Source organism: Brienomyrus brachyistius, chromosome 24 (assembly GCF_023856365.1).
Source record: "Brienomyrus brachyistius isolate T26 chromosome 24, BBRACH_0.4, whole genome shotgun sequence".
Classification (NCBI taxonomy): Eukaryota; Metazoa; Chordata; class Actinopteri; order Osteoglossiformes; family Mormyridae; genus Brienomyrus; species Brienomyrus brachyistius.
Window position 1 is genome coordinate 420,110 of NC_064556.1, and position 26,219 is coordinate 446,328.

Sequence of the window (26,219 nt, forward strand, 5' to 3'; positions counted from 1 at the left end):
CCTTCTGGTTCTCCTCCCATCTCTCGTCCCAGTTCTCATCCTGGCTCTCCTCCCGGTTATCCTCCCACCTCTCCTCCTGGTTCTCCTCCTAGCTCTCCTCCCACCTCTCATCCTGCCTCTTCCCTTGGTTTTCTTCCCAACCCTCCTCCCCTCTCTTCTCCTGGCTTTCCTCATGGATTGCCACCCGCCTCTTCTATTGACTCTCCTCCTAGCTCTCCTTCCGGTTCTCCTCCCATCTCTCCTCCCAGTTATCCTCCCACCTCCTCTCCCACCTCTCCTCCCACTTCTCCTCTTGGTCCCTGCAGGAGAAGGAGTTATCTGCCCCCACATCCCCCAACAGAGCCACTCTACAGCCTAATTCCCCCCGACAGTGATGGATGTCTGTGGGTTACTGCCTCTCTCTCCTTAATAATGGCAACTTGTTGCATAAAAAAGAGCGTTGAGTCAAGAGCCGCTAGTAAACACCCTGATTCAGATTAATGTCTGGCCCGTGAGACGGGCCCTGGGCCAGGAGTGAGGGGGCAGGGGTGTCCCAGTACAGGCCCGCACACAGCAGCCCCAAAAGCACAGTCTAAGCAGCAACTTAACCCCTCTCTCTCCCGCCTTTATCTCCTGTAGAGCGTGACACTCCCTCTAACCCAAATAAGAGTCCCCCGTGGAACGCTCAATGTAACTTTGAGAGTGCGGCGCGAAACCTGACTCTTATTTTGCCCTCTGCTGCCTCGCTGTGTGTTCCAGTTTGCTGCCCCCTCTATTCTGCCATACTTTATATTCTCTTCACTTAACCTTTATCGCCGGTGTGCTGGGAGAGCCCCAGCGGCCCAGACATTCCTCGCGATGCTTCCTTACTGTGGGACGGACGGCCACATAGCCATGCTGCCAATGTGGTAACAGAAATGCTAACAGAAAGCCAACCAGAGGATCGCCAGTGTGTGAGATACCAGTCACCACACACACACACAAGCAGATACACAGACACACATACAGATTTACAGATACACAGACACACACACACACGCAGATACACAGACACACATACAGATTTACAGATACACAGACACACACACACGCAGATACACACACAGACACAGACATACAGACGGACACACAGACACAGACACAGATACAGACACACAGACACAGACACACACAGACACAGACACAGATACAGACACACAGACACAGACACAGATACAGACACAGATACAGACACACAGACACAGACACACAGACACAGATACAGACACAGATACAGACACACAGACACAGATACAGACACAGATACAGAAGCACAGACACACAGACAGATACACACAGACACAGATACAGACACACAGACACAGACACACAGACACAGACACAGACACAGATACAGACACACAGACACACAGACACAGACACAGACACACACCTTTCTCTTTGAGGATCTTCTTCATGTGCAGCCCTCCCTCTCGGTCTCCAAGTTCCCCGTCGGGGGGGTTCAGCACTGGGGGACACACACACACAGGGGATTTGAGACTGAGGATGAGTGATCCCCCCCCCATGTTTGGAATGCAGAGGGATGCAGGGAGGGGGGGTGCTTGGGCATGGAGGAGAGGGATGGTGGCTTACCCAGCCGGTCTGGGGTTTGCTGGTGGGGTGCAGGGGAGCTGGAGGCGCTGCTGCTGGGGTGTGAGGAAGGCTGGGAGCCAAGGCGAGGTGGGTCCTCCAGGGAGGGGGCTGGAGAGGGGCTGTCCTGGACACACTCCTGCAACAGGGGCGGGGTGGAGGGTGCAGTAAGAAATGTGAGACGTAAAGAGAGATGCGCACTTTATCTGCCATTACCCCAGGCAAGCGGCTCCCTGTCCAAGCTCTGTCTGGCCAGGTGTGCAACTCCCCAAGCGCTCATTAAACAGCCCGGCAGCACCAGACCGTGGCCCGGCCCGAACCCAGTGGCCCTCTACATTTGATTTCAGAAAGGGGGTAAAAATAACCATGCTGAAATATTTCTGAGCATAGCAGCTGTGGCTGAGTGAAACGTGGCAAGAGGCGCTGTTACTCTGATCACTGGCCATAGGGCCAGCGGACGCAGGGACATCATGGCGACGCATGGGCGTCATGGCGATGCAGGGGCGTCATGGCGATGCAGGGGCGTTATGGCGATGCAGGGGCGTCATGGTGACAGAGGAGCATCACGGCAACGCTGGGATGTCGTGGTGACAGAGGGGCATCATAGTGACAGAGGGGCATCACGACGATGGAGGGGCGTCACAGCAATGCAGAGGCATCATGGTGATGCAGGGGCGTCATGGCGACAGAGGGGCATCACAACGATGCAGGAGCGTCATGGCGACAAAGGGGCATCACGACGATGCAGGGGCGTCATGGCTACAGAGGGGCATCACAACGATGCAGGAGCATCATGGCGACAAAGGGGCATCACGACGATGCAGGGGCGTCATGGTGATGCAGGGGCATCATGGCTACAGAGGAGCATCACGACGATGCAGGGGCGTCATGGCGATGCAGGGGCGTCATGGTGACAGAGGGACATCATGGCAACAAAGGAGCATCACAGCAATGTAGGGGTGCGATGGCAATGGAGTGCGAAATACTCTCGGTCAGTATCGCAAGGTTACAAAACATACCGGACAGGACACAGAACATTCCAGAACAGGGAGCTATTGCGGCCGCTTATACCATGGTGTCTTTGCAGGGTGAAGGTAAACAGAGCTGGGATGGGGGGGCAGATTAGCCGGGCCCATTTAAATAGAGCAGATCCGCGCGGCGTGGCCCAACGCTCTTGCTAAAAATAACCCCTCCACTCGTGTGAGAGAGTGCCCTCTAAAAATACCCAGGCATTTGTCAGCCTGGCGTGGGTCGGGGAGGATTACCGGGCAGCGAGCGTGCGGGATGGTGGCAGCAGCTGATCTGCGTCACGCTGGGCGGAGCTTAACAGCCCCCCTGTGAGCCCCCCCTCCTCCTAGTAAACTCCTCCCCCTCCCAGCCTGTTTCAATCTACGCTGCAGCAAAGCTTCACTCATTATTCTGTACTTGGACAGGTTCAGGGAAGCCAAGAAGCATCAGCCGGAGAGGTCGGGTGTACATCACAACCTGACGGCACCCCCACAGCCTGACGGTGGCCCTGGCCCCGCCCCCTGAGGCCTCCAGCCCAGATAAAGACGCGGACGGGAACCCAGCTCTGCACGCTGCAGAATCCCGCATGGTAATGAGCCCTTCCTGCTGGGGAAGTCGCTCGGCTCTGAGAATTACACACGCCCAAATGTGCCTGCTGTCACCCTCGGTGCTTGCAGTGATGATGCCGCAGGAGAGCGATGTGCCACCCCCCCCCCCCCCAACCCCGCTGCCACGGCGACCAGCACCTGGGAGACAGAGCCTACCTTGATGACGGAGCCCCCGGCTCGGGACAGGGGGCTATGCATCTGAGCAGCGGCGGCCATGTTCGCAATCGTGTTCAGGTGGTTCATCTGGTTCATCGCCATGGCAACCGATGCAGGAGGCAGACTGACAGGAAGGAGGGGGTGTGGCATCATCATGAACGGGAGGTCCAGTCCTGTGGAGAGACCAGCTGGCATTTCAGCTCGTCGATTGACCAAGCTGCTAACAGCGGGAACAGGGGGGTAAGGGTGAGACAGGCACAGAGGCCATGGGGTGAGACAGGTGCAGAGGCTATGGGGTGAGACAGGTGCAGAGGCCATAGGGTGAGACAGGGGGAGAGGCCATAGGATGAGACAGGCAGAGAGGCCATGGGGTGAGACAGGCACATAGGCCGCAGGGTGAGACAGGTATAGAGGCCATAGGGTGAGACAGGGGGAGAGGCCATAGGATGAGACAGGCAGAGAGGCCACAGGGTGAGACAGGTGCAGAGGCCACAGGGTGAGACAGGGGGAGAGGCCATAGGATGAGACAGGCAGAGAGGCCATGGGGTGAGACAGGCACATAGGCCACAGGGTGAGACAGGTATAGAGGCCATAGGATGAGACAGGCGCAGAGGCCACAGGGTGAGACAGGTGCAGAGGCCACATGGTGAGACAGGCGCAGAGGCCATAGGATGAGACAGGCGCAGAGGCCACAGGACGAGACAGGCGCAGAGGCCACAGGGTGATACAGGCGCAGAGGCCACAGGGTGAGACAGGCACAGAGGCCACAGGGTGAGACAGGTGCAGAGGCCACAGGGTGAGACAGGTGCAGAGGCCATGGGGTGAGACAGGTGCAGAGGCCACAGGATGAGACAGGCAGAGAGGCCATAGGATGAGACAGGCAGAGAGGCCACAGAGTGAGACAGGTGCAGAGGCCATAGGATGAGACAGGTGCAGAGGCCACAGGGTGAGACAGGGGGAGTGGCCACAGGGTGAGACAGGCAGAGAGGCCATGGGGTGAGACAGGCGCAGAGGCCACAGGGTGAGACAGGCGCAGAGGCCACGGGGTGAGACAGGTACAGAGGCCACAGGGCGCATATCTCATCCTCTGGCAAATTTTATGGGGCCATGAATGGATGGAGGAAGAGATGGATGTATGGTTGGAGGAAGAGATGGATGAATGGGTGGATGCATGATGGATGGATGGATGGATGGATGGATGGATGGATGACATATAACTACTGACAGACACGGCCGGCAGTGAGCCTCCTCTTGAACCTGTGCCGTCAGGCATGAGGGAAATTGTCAATAAGAGTAAATAATGGCAAATAACAGTAAAGACAATGAGAGAGCGCTGGGGTGTGTGTGTGTGGGGGGGGGGTCTGATGGGGGGGTTCCCTGGACTCACGGCTGGCCAGCAGGTGGTTCTGCTGCAGGGAGCTAAGGTGCGAGCCAGAGAGGCCGTGCTGGACTGACAGGCCGCTGTGACCCAGGCCGTGCTGGGGGGCGCTGCTGGGGGGAGACTGCAGCTTCTCTTTATCCCAGGAGGATTCGCTGCCACCTGGGGACACAGGGAGACATGGGGTGGGAAGTCTGGGGGGTCCAGAAGGCATGGCACCATAGCGCCCCCCGCGGGTGGCTAAAGGGTTAATCTGTGAGATCGGGGTCGAGCTTCTCATACATAAATAAATGGATAAAATGAAATGCGGAGAGGGGCCAGCAGGAGAGTTAAGGAGCACAGAGAGGAATCAAAATCATCGTATAATTCTGCTTAATAAGCAACCCAGGTCCTTTGAGTGAAATAACAGATGGTGTTTTTGCAACAGATTGCTGTGAGTGATTCGTTTAATAATAATGCGAATTAAATTCTTCCTCTGTAGGATCCCCAGCTTTTCATCAGGGAGCAATTTCAATGAGAGGGAAAAAACAGCTAAACTAATGGGTGAATGGAACACCTGAGTCCAACGCTGGGGTCCAGGGTATGGGGGAGGGGCCTGGGTGTGGCCTCTGGGCATAGGGGGTGTAGCTATGGGGGTAGCTGGTGGCTTGAAAGGAGGCCTAAGTCAAGGGTAAATGAAGCAGAGTTAGGGGTAGTGGGTGGCTTGGGGTCAAGGAGCCCTGCAGAGGTTCGTTGGCAGGAGTGGAGATGGAATGTTGCATGGCAGCAATGCATTCTGGGAGAAACGCCCAGCTCCACCATGGGTGAAATATGGATGGGCATGGAAACACAAGAGATGCGTGAAAAATAAACCGAAATGACTAGGGAAGCACTGTGATAGCGGCCCTGGCTATCCGCCGCAACACGTTACAAATGCACCGCATGGCTATTCGTGGTCTACGGTGCCCCCGTGCCAAAGGAATACTGGGATAGCATTCCAAGATGGCTGCCAGGAGCTAAACCTCCAAACTCCAGCATAGCCTGTCTGCTTGAAATGGAGAGTCAACGTAAGCTTTAAGCAAACAGCTCAGCTAAACCTAAAAAGCTGTAAAATACTGTGACCCATCTGTGGCAAAAACTCAAGTGTTGTGCATGACCGCACTGAAACGGCTGCAAAAAGGTACAATTCAAGTTTTCTGTACATTAGTCTAAATTCATATACAACTCATTTTGGAGCATTATGTATTTTAGTCTATTTAAAAAATCTGTTTTTGTCCACTTTCATCGCAGATCTTCTTGTTTTTGTCCAATCCCGTGACAGATCATCTGTGTTGCTGTCCAATCTGGTCACAGATCTTCTGTGCTTTTGCCCAATCACATTACAGATCATTTGTGTTGCTGTCCAATCTGGTCACAGATCTTCTGTGCTTTTGCCCAATCACATTACAGATCATTTGTGTTGCTGTCCAATCTGGTCACAGATCTTCTGTGCTTTTGTCCAATCCCATTACAGATGAGCTGTGTTTCTGTCCCCACCCGTCACAAACCTCTGTATCTTTAATACAGTTTCATAATACAAGTTTGTTCTTTTCTGAATGTTCAGCGGCTGCTTCCTCCTGAGCTGGAAATGCCAACCACTATCATTCATTGGGGTGATGGTTCAGCAGGGGGTGCCGATGGGCTGCGGTTCTAACCAGTGGGCGGCAGATGGGGGGGCGGACCACCTGACACCGGCATCCCAGCTACTCGGCCTCAGTGTTGCATCCTCAGCGTCTGCCATCACGGCCACATGCGGGTGAATACGGCCCGGCAAGAGATGCACGAACCTCCATGTTGGGACAATCATGACGTCCAGTGTGGGACGCAGAAAGAACAAACCAGCAAGTGGCAGAGAAGCGGTGGGTAAGAAGGCGAGACGAGGGTAAAGCCGCGCACGGGCTGGGGATGAGTCGCTTGCAGCTGTGAGAGACCCGGAGCAGCTTTTCCTGCTTTTGATACAGCGACATCCCAATAACTCCGCAGTTTGACCTCCCTGGCCGGATGGTTTAGTGGCGGTCCGGCCCAGCCCCTGTGCGTGCCGCGGCAGTAAATCAGGAGGAGTGCAGTGTTAAAAACTATGAGCGCTGGTGCTGATGGTCCATTTGGGCTCCTTCCAAGAGCTCCAGCGCCGCTCGCTGCCAGCGTAATTAGCCGGCTCCGCCGGCAGCGCGGGGAGAGAGTGCCGTGCCATTAACGCGCTGATTCCCTGCCCTGTCCGTCCGTCAGTCATGCTTTGAAAATGTGTCCATCACCGGTCTCCCCTAACCGCACGCTGACAGAGCTGGTTAACTGGCTTCTTTAAAACCTGACTGTAATTACGCTGTGGGCTCCAGCCACCCCCCACAGCCCCCGCGTGCTCCCACGCCCCCACATCCCCGCCTCCCTTTCAGTGCTGTTTTACGGGCCGCTGACAGTTCGCCGTATTAACCGGGGCATCGCAGCACGAGTCACGCTGGTGTTTCCAACACGCTGCGCTGGGAGTCTTTCACTGAGCCCCAAAGATGAATTTTCATGTGATATTATTCCTCTGGCTAATAGAACTCAGGTAAGCGTGTCATGGGCAGGTGGGGGAAATGCTACTGTTGTTCCTACTGAAGAGAGAATGAGAGGAAGAGGAGGATGATGAAGAAGATGGAAAAGGCCCGAGTGTTCCAGGGCAGCGGATATTCTGTGGTATTCATCAAGCGAAGCCCACCTGCTTTTCCAGGTGACACAAGATGATACGTACTGGTAGCCTAACCCCAACCCCAACCCTAACCCTAACCCAACACACTCCGATACAGTTAATGGCATGTAAGAGGGCCGAGCTTCTCCTACAGGCCGGGTCAGCCCAAACAGGCTGACGGGTTATTCGTACAGCTTGGGTAAACGGGTCACCCGTCCAGGATGGCCCCACTTGGACCGCAGTATGCCTCTCTGCCAGCAATCAGCCGGCCTTGGTAGGCCATGCTGGGGCGGGGGACGGGGGGGGCGGTGTGAGGCGTCTCCAAACAGTCCAGCTCTCGCCATCTCGTATCCACGGGAACGTCAGAGGCAGAAGGTCAGGATGTATCTGTCGATACGGCGAAGTTGACAAATAGGTATGGATGGTACCATAGAGGAAGCAGCACGCTGAGGCGGCATATTTCAGCATTTCCCCGCAGGGCTGCCAGCGGTCAGCGGCTGAGGGGGCATCTCGGGCAGGGGCAGGGGGGTGGAAGGGGCGGGGGGGGGAAGGGGCAGAGGGGTGCCGCAGCACCCAGGCCGAGGGGTGCAGGGGCGTGGCCAGTTCTGGGTTTGCTTACACTCCATTCGTTTAACCCCACATATGCCCATCATGCTATTTAGTGAAGAGAAACTTTATAAGAAAACACACAGATGGGTACAGAGACCAGCAGGCACTGTTTTGCGTGTTAATTCGGGAGCGTTTAAAGCATGATCACTGGTGCATTAGCACGTGGGAGCTACTCGTAAATAATCAGCGCAGCGTGTTTACAGGACAGCCCCGGATAGTGGGGCCCCATGAGAGATGTTCACAAGGCCTGTGCTGATGTTTCTATCCTGAACTACATGCTGATTATTTTTTTAACTTTCTTCCCATTGTGATCCGTTTCCATCAGTTAGCCGCAGTTACCCAGCACAGCCACAGGAGGCGCTGCTGAGGGCAGTGGAAGAGCTTTCCGGGGGTCAGGGAGACCCATACTTTCCGGGACAGTCGTCGCCTGTTATAGCCGAAATCACGGTCTGAATAAAACCAGCAACATGCAGAGAATGCCCCCCCCCCCTTAAAGTGTACCTGCTACTAACATGAGAAAGCAGACTTATGCTCACACACACACACTGAGACACTCATGACACCAGACACTGCACGCTCATACACACACAGGCACACTGGCGTGACACACGCACGCACACACACACATGCGGGGGGGCTGACAGCTTGAGGCGGGCGCGGGCGGCGGGCGGCGTGCTGGCGCTGTGTTTGTCATATTTCTTGTGGGCCTCGCCATCTGCCAGGGTGGCATTTTCATGGCTGTTTACCCTGACTCCCGCCAAGGAATCATCTGCCGCCCCATAATGCCGCCTGCAAAAAGCGCGGATTAAGTTGGTAATGCAACTGAGACTATTGCTAATTTGGTGTAATTGGGAAGAAATGAAGATAAATGAGGTTGAGGAAGGAGAGGCAATCAGTGCGGCAGGCAGTACAGCTGTGCTCCTGGCCGGGCCCCCGGCCCCCCCCCCGCCCCCCCCCAACCCCCGCGCTCAACAAGCTACATGCAAATTCGCGCTAATGACAAATGTGCGTCTGCTGTGGAGCCCTGGCCGCCGCCCCTCACTACTTTTTGCCTTTATTTACTCCTCCGCTTTTTTATTTAACGGCACCCCCCCCCCCCCACAGTACCTTTCCAGGATTCCTGGGTGCACGCAGCCTGCCGTCTAATGCCCCGCTGGCCCTCCCGGTGGGGGGGGGTTTGTTTCCGGGCCACACCCCCCCTTATACTGACATCTGTTCCGGGGCAGCCCCTCCCCCGCTGACGGTTAGGGTGTGATGGAGGGGGTCCGGCCCGGGAGTGCCGGTGTCCCTTAGTCGTGCATGGGGGCCCCGTCCCCCTGCACCGTGCCAGACGTCCCCCCCTTCCGTGAGGCGCAGATGTCCCCCGTCCCTCTGAGGGGCTGCTCTCTGCAGCTCCCGCACAGCCGCTATTTATCAGGCCGGGTCTCCTTGGCGACAAGACATCTGGATGCTTCCGTGAACAGGCCGCGGGAATCGGGCCGGTCCCAGTCCGTACTGTACGTAAGCAAGTTATCCACCATTGGCTGAAACCCGCATGAAGGGGCGGGGCTAATGTTAATTAGGCTCGGTATGAGGGTGTAAACCCCCTCACCAGAATAGAAACCAGCGTTTACCTCCAGATTTCAGTCTAATCCTTAGTGAGCTTTGGGATGGTTTTGCTTTTGCAATGACGCTAACTGGCATGCCTTTCTGAGGGGAGGGGGGCGGGGCGTAAATCAGACATATTTATGTAAACAACCTTGGTTTAATGAAGTTTTATGCAATAATAAAAAGTAATAAAAACTATAAATGGTCAGTCATTAATTTCCTCCCAGAACAATAGGCGTACAACTCACAGAGGAATCCGCAGAGGTGCCTGAACGGAAGCAGAAAATGATTAAAGAGATCTCTTAATGAAGTGTTAATTGCTGCGAGTAAACAGACGAAAGTTGGAGGTAGGAATGGCCCTGACAGAGTGAGAATTAATCTCTTTATGGAGGTACCAGCTCCTCAGAAGCGGGCCCAGATTGGGACAAACCTCGTGGTGAGTGGTATGGCACGTGACGGTAAGCACGGCCGAAATCGCCGCCGGCACTGGGGTCTGCAAATGCTACACTCAGAATTAGCCAATCGGGTGCTGGGAGCAGAGTGGGGGATTGTGGGATTTTTGATTGCCTGCCCAATTAACCAGCCATCGCACCTCTGGACATGCAGCGTGGATCCTTTCTAGACAGTTCTACATAAACAAATGGATAAACAAGCACAGCGGGAGGCCTTAAAATCCTTTTACCTCATTCATCAAAATGAGGAGCCATTAATACAGGAAGAAAAAAGGGAGCAGGAGGAGGCCGATTTCTGCTTCTGGGAATCACATGTTTCTGTAAAAGACCCTTTCCAGGGGAGTGGGACGCACTCTGCGTGTCTGCCTGTCCTCTTAATCTTACCTGCTATCAGCCCTCTCTGACCCCATTTCACAGCAGTACTTGTTTATTTGCATATTTTATTCTTAATTTTTTTGGGGAACATTGTAAGAATGCTATAAAGTATGTCAGAAGGTAAACTGAAAGCAATGTAACTTACAACGTGACAGAATCTGACAAGTGTGATGAGAAAAGATGCATTTAGTTTTATAAATTTATTATTAGTAACCGTGTTAATGACCCAGTAAGAAAAGAAAAAAACGAGTGCATTCTGGTTCAGTTCGGTTCAGTCATGCAGGTTCCGGACTGATTGCACTGATGCAGGTAGAAGAGACAGAGTGGGGGGGGGGATTTTAAGCAGATACAGTGAGGTAGGACAGTGACAGGGGAGATGAGGAGAAGGGCAGTGAGGATGGGGGGGAGGAAACCTAGAAATGGCAGCTGGGGCAGTCGGTCAGAGGGGATGGGGGAATTATCTTTACGCCGAGCCGAAATCGACATGCTCCGCTCAGAGGCCGGCTGTCAGCTTTTACTGTGAAGACACCCGGGCTGGCCGGTCTGACAGGGGATTAGCACGTCACTCAGTCCGGGGGGTGGGGGCTAAAGACCCCATTCAGCCCGGGTTGGGGGTGGCTATAGAGCGTCAGAGCCGGCCAATGCCTGGGGGGCCACTCTCGTCAAGCCACACAAGGAGGACGTGTGGATCCAGGGAGCGGAGGACGTGTGGATGCAGGGGACGGAGGACGTGTGGATGCAGGGGACGGAGGACGTGTGGATCCAGGGGGCGGAGGACGTGTGGATGCAGGGGACGGAGGACGTGTGGATCCAGGGGGCGGAGGACGTGTGGATCCAGGGGGCGGAGGACGTGTGGATCCAGGGGGCGGAGGACACGTGGATGCAGGGGTCGGAGGACGCGTGGATCCAGGGGGCGGAGGACGCGTGGATGCAGGGGGCGGAGGACGCGTGGATCCAGGGGGCGGAGGACGCGTGGATGCAGGGGGCGGAGGACGTGTGGATCCAGGGGGCGGAGGACGTGTGGATCCAGGGGGCGGAGGACGTGTGGATGCAGGGGGCGGAGGACGTGTGGATCCAGGGGGCGGAGGACGTGTGAATTCAGGGGGCGGAGGATGTGTGGATCCAGGGGGCGGAGGACGTGTGGATGCAGGGGGCGGAGGACGTGTGGATCCAGGGGGCGGAGGACGTGTGGATGCAGGGGACGGAGGACGTGTGGATGCAGGGGACGGAGGACGCGTGGATCCAGGGGGCGGAGGACGCGTGGATCCAGGGGGCGGAGGACGTATGGATGCAGGGGTCGGAGGACGTGTGGATCCAGGGGGCGGAGGACGCATGGATGCAGGGGGCGGAGGACGTGTGGATCCAGGGGGCGGAGGACGTGTGGATCCAGGGGGCGGAGGACGTGTGGATCCAGGGGGCGGAGGACGTGTGGATCCAGGGGGCGGAGGACACGTGGATGCAGGGGTCGGAGGACGCGTGGATCCAGGGGGCGGAGGACGCGTGGATGCAGGGGGCGGAGGACGCGTGGATCCAGGGGGCGGAGGACGCGTGGATGCAGGGGGCGGAGGACGTGTGGATCCAGGGGGCGGAGGACGTGTGGATCCAGGGGGCGGAGGACGTGTGGATGCAGGGGGCGGAGGACGTGTGGATCCAGGGGGCGGAGGACGTGTGAATTCAGGGGGCGGAGGACGTGTGGATCCAGGGGGCGGAGGACGTGTGAATTCAGGGGGCGGAGGACGTGTGGATGCAGGGGGCGGAGGACGTGTGGATCCAGGGGGCGGAGGACGTGTGGATCCAGGGGGCGGAGGACGTGTGGATCCAGGGGGCGGAGTACGTGTGGATGCCGGGGGCGGAGGACGTGTGGATCCAGGGGGCGGAGTACGTGTGGATGCCGGGGGCGGAGGACATGTGGATCCAGGGGGCGGAGGACGTGTGGATGCCGGGGGCGGAGGACGTGTGGATGCCAGGGGCGGAGGACGTGTGGATCCAGGGGGCGGAGTACGTGTGGATGCCGGGGGCGGAGGACATGTGGATCCAGGGGGCGGAGGACATGTGGATCCAGGGGGCGGAGTACGTGTGGATGCCAGGGGCGGAGGACGTGTGGATCCAGGGGGCGGAGTACGTGTGGATGCCGGGGGCGGAGGACATGTGGATCCAGGGGGTGGAGGACGTGTGGATCCAGGGGGCGGAGGACGTGTGGATGCAGGGGGCGGAGGACGTGTGGATCCAGGGGGCGGAGGACGTGTGAATTCAGGGGGCGGAGGACGTGTGGATGCCAGGGGCGGAGGACGTGTGGATCCAGGGGGCGGAGTACGTGTGGATGCCGGGGGCGGAGGACGTGTGGATCCAGGGGGCGGAGGACGTGTGGATGCCGGGGGCGGAGGACGTGTGGATCCAGGGGGCGGAGGACGTGTGGATGCCGGGGGCGGAGGACGTGTGGATCCAGGGGGCGGAGGACGTGTGAATTCAGGGGGCGGAGGACGTGTGGATCCAGGGGGCGGAGGACGTGTGGATCCAGGGGGCGGAGGACGTGTGGATGCCGGGGGCCAGCCGCCGCGGGGCTGATTATGTAGAGAGCATGCGGCTGCCACTCTAAGGCTCCGAGTAGAAGGTGCTGCTTGGCTCACGGGCGAGGAACTTAACCCCAACAGCCAGCGGCTCAGGGACAAATGCATGAAAAATTGTGGATGTTTTCCATGCCCAAGTCGCCTTTTATCCTGCCATTTGTCATGCGAAAATGTATTCTTTACTCGTGGTATTTGCGTGTTGCATCCAAGGAGTCTGGGATGCACCACAGGGCAGGGGGGGTTAGCCAGAGTGGCCTTAGGCGAGCTTTGGGTAAACACCGCCAGAGTGGACTGTGCATGGATTACCGGGTCCCGGGGCCACAGCAGGGTTAGGCGGGCTGTTCAGAGCCCGCATGTAAACACAGCCTGTGGGAAGCCAGGTTGGGGGGAGGCGTGGCCGGGCCATTTGCTGAGTAGGGCCAATTGTATGATCATCCTAATATGGCAGGTACCGTAGACAAAAAACATATTTTTAAATAGGAGAGAGAGGCACAGAAGGAGGGAGTGAAAGGGGGAGAGAGGGAGTGATCCAGGGAGTGACAAAGTGAGTGATGGAGTGACAGAGGGATAGAGAGGGAGTGAGAAATGGAGTGAGAGAGTTAGGGAGTGAAAAATGGAGTGAGAGAGTGAAGGAGAGAGGGAGTGAGAAATGGAGTGAGGGAGTTAGAGGGTGAGGGAGATAGGGAGTGAGAGATGGAGTGAGAGAGTGAAGGAGAGAGGGAGTGAGAAATGGAGTGAGTAGGTGAGTGAGAGAGGGAGTTAGAGAGGGACAACCCTCCATTCTGAAAGTTGAAGAGGTAAATAAACTATTTAAAATTTAAATGTTATGATATGCATATAATTTTAAATGAATATGCATATTTAAATGTGAGTAATGGAATCAAATGCAATAGATGAGGGACTGATGTTTGGAAGGGGTGTCCCTGAGTTTCCTGGTGGGGGGGGGACTAATTTTGTACTTGACAGTTTGGTGAACGTCAGAGGCACTGAATTCTGTGCTGAACCCTTTCTGACACAAAACACAAAGTTCTCGATCTCGATCTATCTTTTGTTGTTATTTTTTGGTCTCAAACCTCAGTGAATTTTACTCAGGCTTAGGGTAGACATGACTGCAGAGGGGGGAGACACAGAGACAGAGAGGAATGTTACCCTCCAACTGTTATGAACACCATCTGTAACTGTGCAGCACAGACACAATTGCTGTGTGAAAACGAAATCATTACCCTAAAGTGTACAGGCACAACAGAAAACGTACGAAACGTAATTCTGCTGATACCAATATTCAAAAAAACTGTGCACAGAGCACTTACTCAAATATTTCACGCCATCTGCAGCCTGTTTGACTTGAATACTGGAAACTCAAATAAGCAGTTAACATTTGACCCAGTGCTCAAGATGACGCCATGGTAACGCATTTCTGCCAGGCTCGGAGGCACTGAACCCTGGACAAATGCAATTAACGATGATCAATAATTCAGGCCCCTCTCTTCAGTCATGAGGGAGAATCCTCAGCGACCGTGGGTGTTAGCAAGGAGAGTCCCTCTGAGAGAGTCGCCAATGAGGGACACCGTCTGAGAAAATGGAGAGTCCCTCCGACAGAGTCGCCAATGAGGGACGACGTTTGAGAAAAAGGAGAGTCCCTCTGACAGAGTCGCCAATGAGGGACGCCGTCTGAGAAAAAGGAGAGTCCCTCTGACAGAGTCGCCAATGAGGGACGCCGTCTGAGAAAAAGGAGAGTCCCTCTGACAGAGTCGCCAATGAGGGACGCTGTCTGAGAAAAAGGAGAGTCCCTCTGACAGAGTCTCCAATGAGGGACGCCTTTTGAGAATATGGAGAGCCCCTCTGACAGAGTCGCCAATGAGGGACGCCGTCTGAGAAAAAGGAGAGTTCCTCTGAAAGAGTCGCCAATGATGGACGCCGTCTGAGAAAAAGGAGAGTCCCTCTGACAGAGTCGCCAATGAGGGACGCCGTCTGAGAAAAAGGAGAGTTCCTCTGACAGAGTCACCAATGATGGACGCCGTCTGAGAAAAAGGAGAGTCCCTCTGACAGAGTCGCCAATGAGGGACGCCGTCTGAGAAAAAGGAGAGTCCCTCTGACAGAGTCGCCAATGAGGGACGCCGTCTGAGAAAAAGGAGAGTCCCTCTGACAGAGTCGCCAATGAGGGACGCCGTCTGAGAAAAAGGAGAGTCCCTCTGACAGAGTCGCCAATGAGGGACGCCGTCTGAGAAAAAGGAGAGTCCCTCTGACAGAGTCGCCAATGAGGGACGCCGTCTGAGAAAAAGGAGAGTCCCTCTGACAGAGTCGCCAATGAGGGACGCCGTCTGAGAAAAAGGAGAGTCCCTCTGACAGAGTCGCCAATGAGGGACGCCGTCTGAGAAAAAGGAGAGTCCCTCTGACAGAGTCGCCAATGAGGGACGCCATCTGAGAAAAAGGAGAGTCCCTCTGACAGAGTCGCCAATGATGGACGCCGTCTGAGAATATGGAGAGCCCCTCTGACAGAGTCGCCAATGAGGGACGCTGTCTGAGAAAAAGGAGAGTCCCTCTGACAGAGTCGCCAATGAGGGACGCCTTTTGAGAATATGGAGAGCCCCTCTGACAGAGTCACCAATGAGGGACGCCTTCTGAGAAAATCTGGAGTCCCAAACGCTTCCCTTCGAACTGCTGTCAGAAAGCTCCCCTCCCCCCACACAATCTGATGCTAAACCTGCGCATCAAGCAGTCAGAAGCACACTGTGGTCCATGTTAACTCAGTTTGTTTAACCCGGCCACAGCCGTGCATCACAGCCGTGCATCGCAGCCCCACATCGCAGCCGTGCATCACAGCCCCACATCGCAGCCGTGCATTGCAGCCCCACATCGCAGCCGTGCATTACAGCCCCACATCGCAGCCCCACATCGCAGCCGTGCATCGCAGCCCTATATACCTTTTGAATGCCTCTCATCGGCCGTGTCTTTGATCATGGCTCACATGAACTGCCACACAAGAAACACAAGAAACATAATAAAGCCACCTTTGCCCCCCTCCCCCATCTACACCATATCCCGAGGCCCCCGCCGATTGTACCCCCCCCACATTCACTCTTCCTCTCATCAGTGCTCATAATCCCCCCCTCTGTTGCCCCCCCCCCGGACCCCAGCACGCTCACTGTTTATCCTCTGCTGGCCGGCTAATTTGGTATTTAGAAATGAGAGTGTCTTTACAGGTTTTCATTAGACATCATTTTGAGGCTCATTTAAAATCAATCCCCCCTCCGCCCGCCTGCCGCCCGCTCGCTTGTCAGCCGGATGAAAAATGATCCGGCCCGAGCCGGCCTGCGCTCGCCACTGCCTCTGCTGCCGTACTCCCCTGATCTGTTAATACAGTATCATCTGGTACAAAGTGTGGCCAATTCCCACATCTAATTACAAACAGGAATTCGGGGTCATTAAACTAAATACATTTCCATTAGGCAGAGCAGAGGCTCGGGCTGCGGACGGTGGCACACGCTGGACCTCCTCGCTCCTGCTCTCGGCTCCTCCTAGTCGCTCTCGCTCCAGAGGGGAAGAATAGCCTTAGATTAATTACCTCCCCACACCCCTCCCCACACTCCTCGTCTTGAGGCTGTGCGATAAGGTATTCGGAGAAGCTGATTCTGTGTCGACCAGGCCAGGTTCCGAGGGCCCACAGCCTCATTGTCAGAGCATCTTCCTCAAGGTCATGCTGAAGCGGGGCCTGTGGGGGGGGGGGGGGGTCACACTGAATCCCCCCGACCCCCCAGAGGAGTGCCGACCCGCTCTGCTTAGCTGGCATTTCTCTCCAAAGTGACTTTGCGGTTTTAACCCATTTCTATAGCTGGATATTTTTACTGGAACAATTCAGGTTAAGCGCTCAGCTCAAGGGTACAACTGCTAGCCCCCCAGGGAACCACACCGCCGGTGTCTGAGGTCACAGGCCCGTGTCCTTAACCATGGCGCCACCTGCTTGGTAGTAAAGGACAGGGCATGACGATGTGAGGCATGTGCGAGTGTCTCTCGACAGCGGCGCGTGCGAGAGGGAATGCCAGGAAAGGGCCGAAATCAGACACTGATATTCAGGCTCTAATAATCACTTCCTGTGTTTACCCCCCACCGACGATGTTTTCTTCGTAGAAAGTGACCCTGGCTTCTCTGTTTACATCGTTGAATGATTAATGTGCTAACTGACAGATATTCCGCTGATATCTCGCTTTTCCGCATCTTGAAAGGTGTCACAGTGGCCAGAAAGCACCAGTCAGCATCAGGACGAGTGTGGCACAGCAACGCCTCCATCTAACGGGCGTCCGCACCACCCCTCCACTCAGGAAAGCCTCTCTTCCACTCTGTGTACAGGGAAATCATTTTTAGATCATGGAACTCACTGCTTGTACACAGAGCACAACAGGACACATTTCTTTCCGTCTGCCCCTAACTGGATTTCGGAGCCTGGTGCTGCCTTGGACCTTACAAGGTGACACCTCACAGATCTCCTGTTTGACACGTGTGTGGCCCCTCCCTGAACTCACTCACTCACTCCATCAGACATCAATGACTCATGACTCACTGGCCCCTGAAGCTGAAAGCCTGCCAATCCATCAGCTGGGTGCAGAGACAATGGAGAAATTTCTGGCACATCAGCAGAAAGTGACTAAGATGTAGGGACGCTGGGAACCGCCTGACAAAAGGGAGTGGGGGGGCCAGGCTGGGTCAGGAGGTGTCCAAAGGGGGCACCAATGAGCCAGCATGCAGGAGATCAGACCTGCACCTCCGAAAGCAGAAAACACACTAACATGCACACGCGCATCTGTCCCTGAGGCGACCTCGCAGGCACTGCCCCAGACAGCTATGGAACATCCACGCAGGCACTACCCCGGACGGCTATGAAGCATCCAAACAGGCACTACCCCGGACAGCTATGAAGCATCCACGCAGTCACTGCCCCAGACAGCTATAAAGCGTCCTCACAGACACTACCGCGGACGGCTATGAAGCATCCACACAGGCACTACCCCGGACGGCTATGAAGCATCCACGCAGGCACTACCCCGGACAGCTATGAAGCATCCACGCAGGCACTGCCCCGAACAGCTATAAAGCGTCCTCACAGACACTACCGCGGATGGCTATGAAGCATCCACACAGGCACTACCGTGGACGGCTATGAAGCATCCACGCAGGCACTACCCCGGACAGCTATGAAGCATCCACGCAGGCACTGCCCCGAACAGCTATAAAGCGTCCTCACAGACACTACCGCGGATGGCTATGAAGCATCCACACAGGCACTACCGTGGACGGCTATGAAGCATCCACGCAGGCACTGCCCCGGACAGCTATGAAGCATCCTCACAGACACTACCCCGGACGGCTATGAAGCATCCACACAGGCACTGCCCCGGACGGCTATGAAGCATCCACGCAGGCACTACCCCGGACGGCTATGAAGCGTCCACGCAGGCACTGCCCCGGACGGCTATGAAGCATCCACACAGGCACTACCCCGGACGGCTATGAAGCGTCCACGCAGGCATTGCCCCGAACGGGTATGAAGCATCCACGCAGGCACTACCCCGGACGGCTATGAAGCGTCCACGCAGGCATTGCCCCGAACGGGTATGAAGCATCCACGCAGGCACTACCTCGGACGGCTATGAAGCGTCCACGCAGGCATTGCCCCGAACGGGTATGAAGCATCCATGCAGGCACTTCCCCGAACGGGTATGAAGCGTTCACGCAGGCACTGCCATAGACAGCTATGAAGTGTCCTCACAGGCACTGCCCCAGACAGGTATGAAGCATCCACGCAGGCACTGCCATAGACAGCTATGAAGTGTCCTCACAGGCACTGCCCCAGACGGGTATGAAGCGTCCACGCAGGCACTGCCATAGACAGCTATGAAGTGTCCTCACAGGCACTGCCCCAGACGGGTATGAAGCGTCCACGCAGGCACTGCCATAGACAGCTATGAAGTGTCCTCACAGGCACTGCCCCAGACGGGTATGAAGCGTCCACGCAGGCACTGCCATAGACAGCTATGAAGTGTCCTCACAGGCACTGCCCCGGACGGCTATGAAGCATCCACGCAGGCACTGCCATAGACAGCTATGAAGTGTCCTCACAGGCACTGCCCCAGACGGGTATGAAGCGTCCACGCAGGCACTGCCCCGAACGGGTATGAAGCATCCACGCAGGCACTACCCCGGACGGCTATGAAGCATCCACACAGACACTACCCCGGACGGCTATGAAGCATCCACGCAGGCACTAACCCGGACGGCTATGAAGCAGCCACGCAGGCACTACCCCAGACGGCTATGAAGCATCCACGCAGGCATTGCCCAGGACGGCTATGAAGCGTCCTCACAGACACTACCCCGGACGGCTATGAAGCGTCCTCACAGACACTGCCCCGGACGGCTATGAAGCATCCACACAGGCACTACCCCGGACAGCTATGAAGCATCCACGCAGGCACTACCCCGGACGGCTATGAAGCATCCACGCAGGCACTGCCCCGGACGGCTATGAAGCATCCACACAGGCACTACCCCGGACGGCTATGAAGCATCCACGCAGGCATTGCCCCGAACGTGTATGAAGCATCCACGCAGGCACTACCCCGGACAGCTATGAAGTGTCCTCACAGGCACTGCCCCAGATGGGTATGAAGCGTCCACGCAGGCACTGCCATGGACAGCTATGAAGTGTCCTCACAGGCACTGCCCCGGACGGCTATGAAGCGTCCATGCAGGCATTGCCCCGAACAGGTATGAAGCATCCACGCAGGCACTACCCCGGACGGCTATGAAGCATCCACACAGGCACTGCCCCAGACGGGTATGAAGCGTCCACGCAGGCACTGCCATAGACAGCTATGAAGTGTCCTCACAGGCACTGCCCCAGACGGGTATGAAGCGTCCACGCAGGCACTGCCATAGACAGCTATGAAGTGTCCTCACAGGCACTGCCCCGGACGGCTATGAAGCATCCACGCAGGCACTGCCATAGACAGCTATGAAGTGTCCTCACAGGCACTGCCCCAGACGGGTATGAAGCGTCCACGCAGGCACTGCCCCGGACGGGTATGAAGCGTCCTCACAGACACTACCCCGGACGGCTATGAAGCGTCCTCACAGACACTGCCCCGGACGGCTATGAAGCATCCACACAGGCACTACCCCGGACAGCTATGAAGCATCCACGCAGGCACTACCCCGGACGGCTATGAAGCATCCACGCAGGCACTGCCCCGGACGGCTATGAAGCATCCACACAGGCACTACCCCGGACGGCTATGAAGCATCCACGCAGGCATTGCCCCGAACGTGTATGAAGCATCCACGCAGGCACTACCCCGGACAGCTATGAAGTGTCCTCACAGGCACTGCCCCAGATGGGTATGAAGCGTCCACGCAGGCACTGCCATAGACAGCTATGAAGTGTCCTCACAGGCACTGCCCCGGACGGCTATGAAGCGTCCACGCAGGCATTGCCCCGAACGGGTATGAAGCATCCACGCAGGCACTACCCCGGACGGCTATGAAGCATCCACACAGGCACTGCCCCAGACGGGTATGAAGCGTCCACGCAGGCACTGCCATAGACAGCTATGAAGTGTCCTCACAGGCACTGCCCCAGACGGCTATGAAGCCTCCTCACAGGCACTGCCCCAGACGGCTATGAAGCATCCACGCAGGCACTGCCATAGACAGCTATGAAGTGTCCTCACAGGCACTGCCCCAGACGGGTATGAAGCCTCCTCACAGACACTGTCCTGGACGGCTATGAAGCGTCCACACAGGCACTGCCATAGACAGCTATGAAGTGTCCTCACAGGCACTGCCCCAGACGGCTATGAAGCGTCCTCACAGGCACTGCCCCAGACGGCTATGAAGCGTCCACGCAGGCACTGCCATAGACAGCTATGAAGTATCCTTGCAGGCACTGTCCTAGACCACTATGCCGCTGGTCCTCAAGGTCCCCTTTATCCAATCTCCAAAGAGCCAGCCTGGAGTCTCCTTGGAGTCTCACCTGTTAATGGTCACCGTGCTGACAGTATCCCCCACCCCCATGTGAGGTGTGCCTGTACTTCACTCTGATTCGGGGTTTGTGTGTTTAAACGCGGCAGAGTGTCACCACTGGTGTTCATATTTCACACAGACCTGTCCCGCCTGTAACTGTGGAATATCAGGTTGACCTTCGCGATTTTCTCCTTGAAAATATAAGAGCCTGATTATACACGACTTACACATAATGTCCAAGGGTATGAAAGTGTGTTTGAATAAAAATAAGCCAGGGATGTGAATCATGAAGCCATTACTGTCGCTTGGTAAAACATCCACAAGAGGGCGGGGATCGGGCCAGTCTGCCAGTGACCAGGGCACTTCTACGCCAACAGGGCAGCTCTGGGGCAGCGGCAGACAATCACACCCACATGGGGGGTTGAATCTTTATCAAGCCCGTCTGCGACAGATGTGGCTCCCCTGACATGGGCAGCGATGCAGAAAGCCGCTGCCCGCCGCCGTCCTGCATCTCACCCCCACCTCCTAGGGAAAGCCGCTCATGCGTGTTCCGGCGTTCCGCTCGCCTGTCCCAGCCGCCCCCATGCTGCGGCCACAAGACTGCGGGTTACAGTGGTTTAGGGTGAGATGCGCGTCGATGGTCTGCCAGCGGAAATGCGCTACGAGCTTCTGCAGTGGGGAGCCCTGCCAGCAGGGTGGCATCTCCGCATTTACTGCGACGTCAACAAGCCAAAGCTGCGGACCCATGTTACACTATGGGCGGGCAGACTTACAGAACAGTGGGAGATGGAAAGGGTGAACATCAGGTGCAGGGGTTGCTGGGCGGCTGCAGATACAGACGGAGGTAACAAATTCAGTAAGAAGAACCTGATGGGTCAACACTGCCATCCGTGCATCTTTATGTAGCACACAGCATTATATACTGTACAGATTTATACGGCCAATCGGAACTGAAGTAAAAGTGAAAAGTAATCGGAACTTTCACCCCCCAAGTGAAAGCTTATTAGTGTCCCATTAGGGCCGGGCATCAGGGCACCACGAGAGACACGGAATATGGCGGGATGGGCAGGATATGCAGGACGGCCGAGGACAGCACTGGCTTACAGGAATCTGACTCAACACGGCGCCCATGAGAGGCGGGCGTGGCGAGTTGGAATTCCGCAAAATGGGAGTGACACCTGTCTGCTGCTGGGAAGCGGTGTCTGTGCTGAGAGGGAGGGGGGCGGGGGGTGGGGGTGGAATGAGGGGAGAAGAAAGTGCTGACCGAGCAGTAGTGCAGGAAGAGCAAAGACGAGGGAGAAAAAGAGGCTATTCAATGGAGCGGCTGCCCACATGCACTCCCGCCCTCCCGGAACACCGACCCTGCTCCTGCCCAGAAAGCCGACCCTCTCCCACTCAGAATGCCAGCCCCTCTCCCACTAAGAACACCGGCCCCTCTCCCACTAAGAATGCCAGCCCCTCTCCCGCCTAGAATGCCAACCCCTCTCCCACTCAGAATGCCAGCCCCTCTCCCACTAAGAACACCAGCCCCTCTCCCACTAAGAACACCAGCCCCTCTCCCACCTGGAATGCCAGCCCCTCTCCCACTAAGAACACCAGCCCCTCTCCCACTAAGAACACCAGCCCCTCTCCCGCCTGGAATGCCAGCCCCTCTCCCACTAAGAACACCAGCCCCTCTCCCACTAAGAACACCAGCCCCTCTCCCACTAAGAACACCAGCCCCTCTCCCGCCTGGAATGCCAACCCCTCTCCCACTAAGAACACCAGCCCCTTTCCTACTCAGATCGCCTGGCCCTCTCCCACTTAAAACACCAGCCCCTCTCCCACTCAGAACGTCTGGTCCTCTCCCACTCGGAATGCCTGGCCCTCTCCCACTAAGAACACCAGCCCCTCTCCTACTCAGATCGCCTGGCCCTCTCCCGCTCGGAATACCTGGCCCTCTCCCACTTAAAACGCCAGCCCCTCTCCCACTGAGAACACCGGGCCCTCTCCCACTGAGAACACCAGCCCCTCTCCCACTAAGAACACCAGCCCCTTTCCTACTCAGAACGCCTGGCCCTCTCCCACTAAGAACACCAGCCCCTCTCCTACTCAGATCGCCTGGTCCTCTCCCACTGAGAACACCGGGCCCTCTCCCACTAAGAACACCAGCCCCTCTTCCACTCGGAACGCCTGGCCCTCTCCCGCTCGGAATGCCTGGCCCTCTCCCACTTAGAACACCAGCCCTTTCCCACTCGGAATGCCAGGCCTTCTCTGGCCTGGAACACCAGTCGCTCTCTTGCCTGTTATCCCACCTTCCCTCCTGCCCTCCACCTGTTTCTGCTAAGTCTGCACCGGCAGCCCTGACATCCCCGAGTCGCTTTAAATAATGCATGGAATTTCTCTTTTAACTTGTCAGTGGAAACGAGAAATATATCAGCTCCTCTGTGATGTCACTTGTGACGGTGATGTTCCCTGACAGCATTCCATTAGACCAATGAGCTCCTTTGCTAGGCCTGTACCCCCCCCAAGCCCCCCCCCCCATCGTTGTACCGCAGGTTTCTGCTTGTTAACAGGCTGGGCAGTGCATGCATATTTAATAACATCGTTTCACAAAAGCCTTACCTCTGCTGCTTTTTCACGCCCCCCCGCCCCCACACTACCAACGCGTGCCCTCAGAAAAGCAAATCCTGTCTCTCGCCTTCCTCCCGATTTCCTTGAAACTCGAAGGGGTGACTTTCTCAAGCGACGGGGGGCCAACAGTTAAGGAATCAGGCGCTCGTCTGCGCCCTGTAATCGGGCTGTGAAGGGGGCGCTCTCAAGGCAGGAATCCCGTTTGGGGGTGGGCACTGTGTAAACAGACGCGATCTGGGCTGACTGCAGATAGCCGAGAGTCCGGCTGGAGGGGGGGGGGGGGGGGGTTGCAGATTAGATTATATGCCCTTTGATGTTTTCCAAAGCAGCTCGGCATCAGAGAGGGAAGGACCACGAAACAGGCCCGGGAGCCTCAAAGGGACGGAGCAGGAACAGAGGAGGAACAGAGGACGGAGAGCAGAGGAGAAAGGGGGCGGGGCCCCACAGCTGTCGCTGGGGATTTGCGTCTTGGCCAGGCTAAAGTCAGCACACAGTCTTCTGAGGCCGTTTGATTCGCTTGGAGGGGAACTTGCTAGATCGCATTCCAGAACCTTCACCGGATAAAACGGCCTCCGAAGTGTGACCGATGGCTGGCCCCCTTTCTTGCTTGTTTGGTGTTTGAGCGGCTGTTCCTCACACAGAGTGCGGCACCCTATCACCCCCCCCATGATCGTCTTGCACGCCGCCACTTTTGGAAAGAAGACATCACGGCTCGGTGACGGCCCCCAATCTGACGTCACAGCCCGGTGACGGCCCCCTCACTGATATCACGGCCCGGTAACGGCCCCCACGCTGACATCACGGCCCGGTGACGGGCCCCTCACTGACATCACGGCCCGGTGACGGGCCCCTCACTGACATCACGGCCCGGTGACGGCCCCCACACTGACATCACGGCCCGGTGACGGCCCCCACGCTGACATCACGGCCCGGTGACTACCCCCTCACTGACATCACGGCCCGGTGACGGGCCCCTCACTGACATCACGGCCCGGTGACGGCCCCCACACTGACATCACGGCCCGGTGACGGCCCCCACGCTGACATCACGGCCCGGTGACTACCCCCTCACTGACATCACGGCCCGGTGACTACCCCCTCACTGACATCACGGCTCGGTGACGGCCCCCACGCTGACATCACGGCCCGGTGACGGCCCCCTCACTGACATCACGGCCCGGTGACGGCCCCCACGCTGACATCACGGCCCGGTGACGGCCCCCTCACTGACATCACGGCCCGGTGACGGCCCCCTCACTGACATCACGGCCCGGTGACTGCCCCCTCACTGACATCATGGCCCGGTGACGGCCCCCACGCTGACATCATGGCCCGGTGACGGCCCCCTCACTGACATCATGGCCCGGTGACGGCCCCCACGCTGACATCACGGCCCGGTGACGGCCCCCACGCTGACATCACGGCCCGGTGACCGGCCCCTCACTGACATCATGGCCCGGTGACAGCCCCCACACTTAAACTAAACACACAGGACACCGCGAATCTTTCGCATGAGTTCTGGGGTAAATCCGTGTTTCAGACATCCCTAGGAGCATGCTGTGGAATCCAATATGGCCGATACAGGCAATGGAGAAGAAAGAGAAAATTAGCAGGGGACACATGGAGGCCATGCCTGAATATGGGAGGCCCGGACTCACCCCCGTGATGAAGTATGACTCCACCTACCCCCCGCACTCGCTGTCTGCTGATCAACTCGGAAAGCCGTGGAAATGGCACCGTCCTCATCATCATTACCTTCCTAACTGCCATTATCATCAGTCTTAATACAGCCGTGCCTTTGTGTCAGCAACAGTACATTAGAGTCTCACTAATAGAGTGCGAGACTGAGCCACCTCGCCTGAGCCAAACCCTGAATCCTCTCATTCCATCTCTTAGGTCTGTCTCCAGCATCACGTTTCTTGGACGATTCTGTCCAAACTGAAGTACATGTGAGTATCAGTCAGGGTCAATCAGCATCTTGGAGCACCTGGGCTTAAGAGCCTAGCAGTTCTAACAGTGCTATGCTTAACGTGGCAGTCGTGGGATTTGAACCAACAACCTTCATGGGTAGAGATCCCTAAGCTGCTTTTTCAGTCCCCATTCTCAGTCCGAGAAGCACTCCATGAATTTAGGCCCCCGCTCCCCCCACACTGGCATGGGCGCCTGTCAATCGATGTCTCTGTAACATCGCCGTCTTCCATATGATTTCCTCTCCCCTGAATATTCGCTGTCACGCGTGTCGGGGGGGGGCTCTTTCCTTACGGCAGTGATAAAGGCTGGGGGAGCCAGAGGGGTATGCGTGAGTCACGGTGCTGTGCCATCGGGCCGCAGTCAGTCACACAGCAATCTAGATGCATAGTCAGGGCACTGTCGTTAAGAAGCCATCAGCTGCAATAAAGTACCTCACAAGCAGAGGGACATGCCGGCAAAACCAATTACCTGCAATAGCCAGTACACGCCGAGGGGGGGCGAGAATGCCCCCGCTGATTTATAAGTAAGCAAATACCACAACCACCAGCACCACCCACCCGAGCACCGTGGCCCAGAATAAACCCCCTC

The 26,219-nt window shown here is 56.7% G+C and overlaps 1 protein-coding gene across 2 annotated transcripts in view; it reads right to left on the reverse strand.

The window, feature by feature from the left end:
* dacha (dachshund a) overlaps positions 1 to 26,219 on the reverse strand; it is a 136,299-nt gene that overhangs the window by 28,466 nt on the left and 81,614 nt on the right. The window contains exons 4-7 of one of the 2 annotated variants that reach the window (XM_048995167.1): positions 4,768 to 4,920; positions 3,381 to 3,553; positions 1,612 to 1,747; positions 1,412 to 1,486 (exon numbers count right to left, since the gene is read on the reverse strand). In XM_048995167.1, coding sequence (XP_048851124.1) covers positions 1,412 to 1,486; positions 1,612 to 1,747; positions 3,381 to 3,553; positions 4,768 to 4,920 — 537 coding nt within the window. The remainder of the gene's footprint in view (positions 1 to 1,411; positions 1,487 to 1,611; positions 1,748 to 3,380; positions 3,554 to 4,767; positions 4,921 to 26,219) is intronic. The other variant, XM_048995168.1, reaches the window with a different exon arrangement.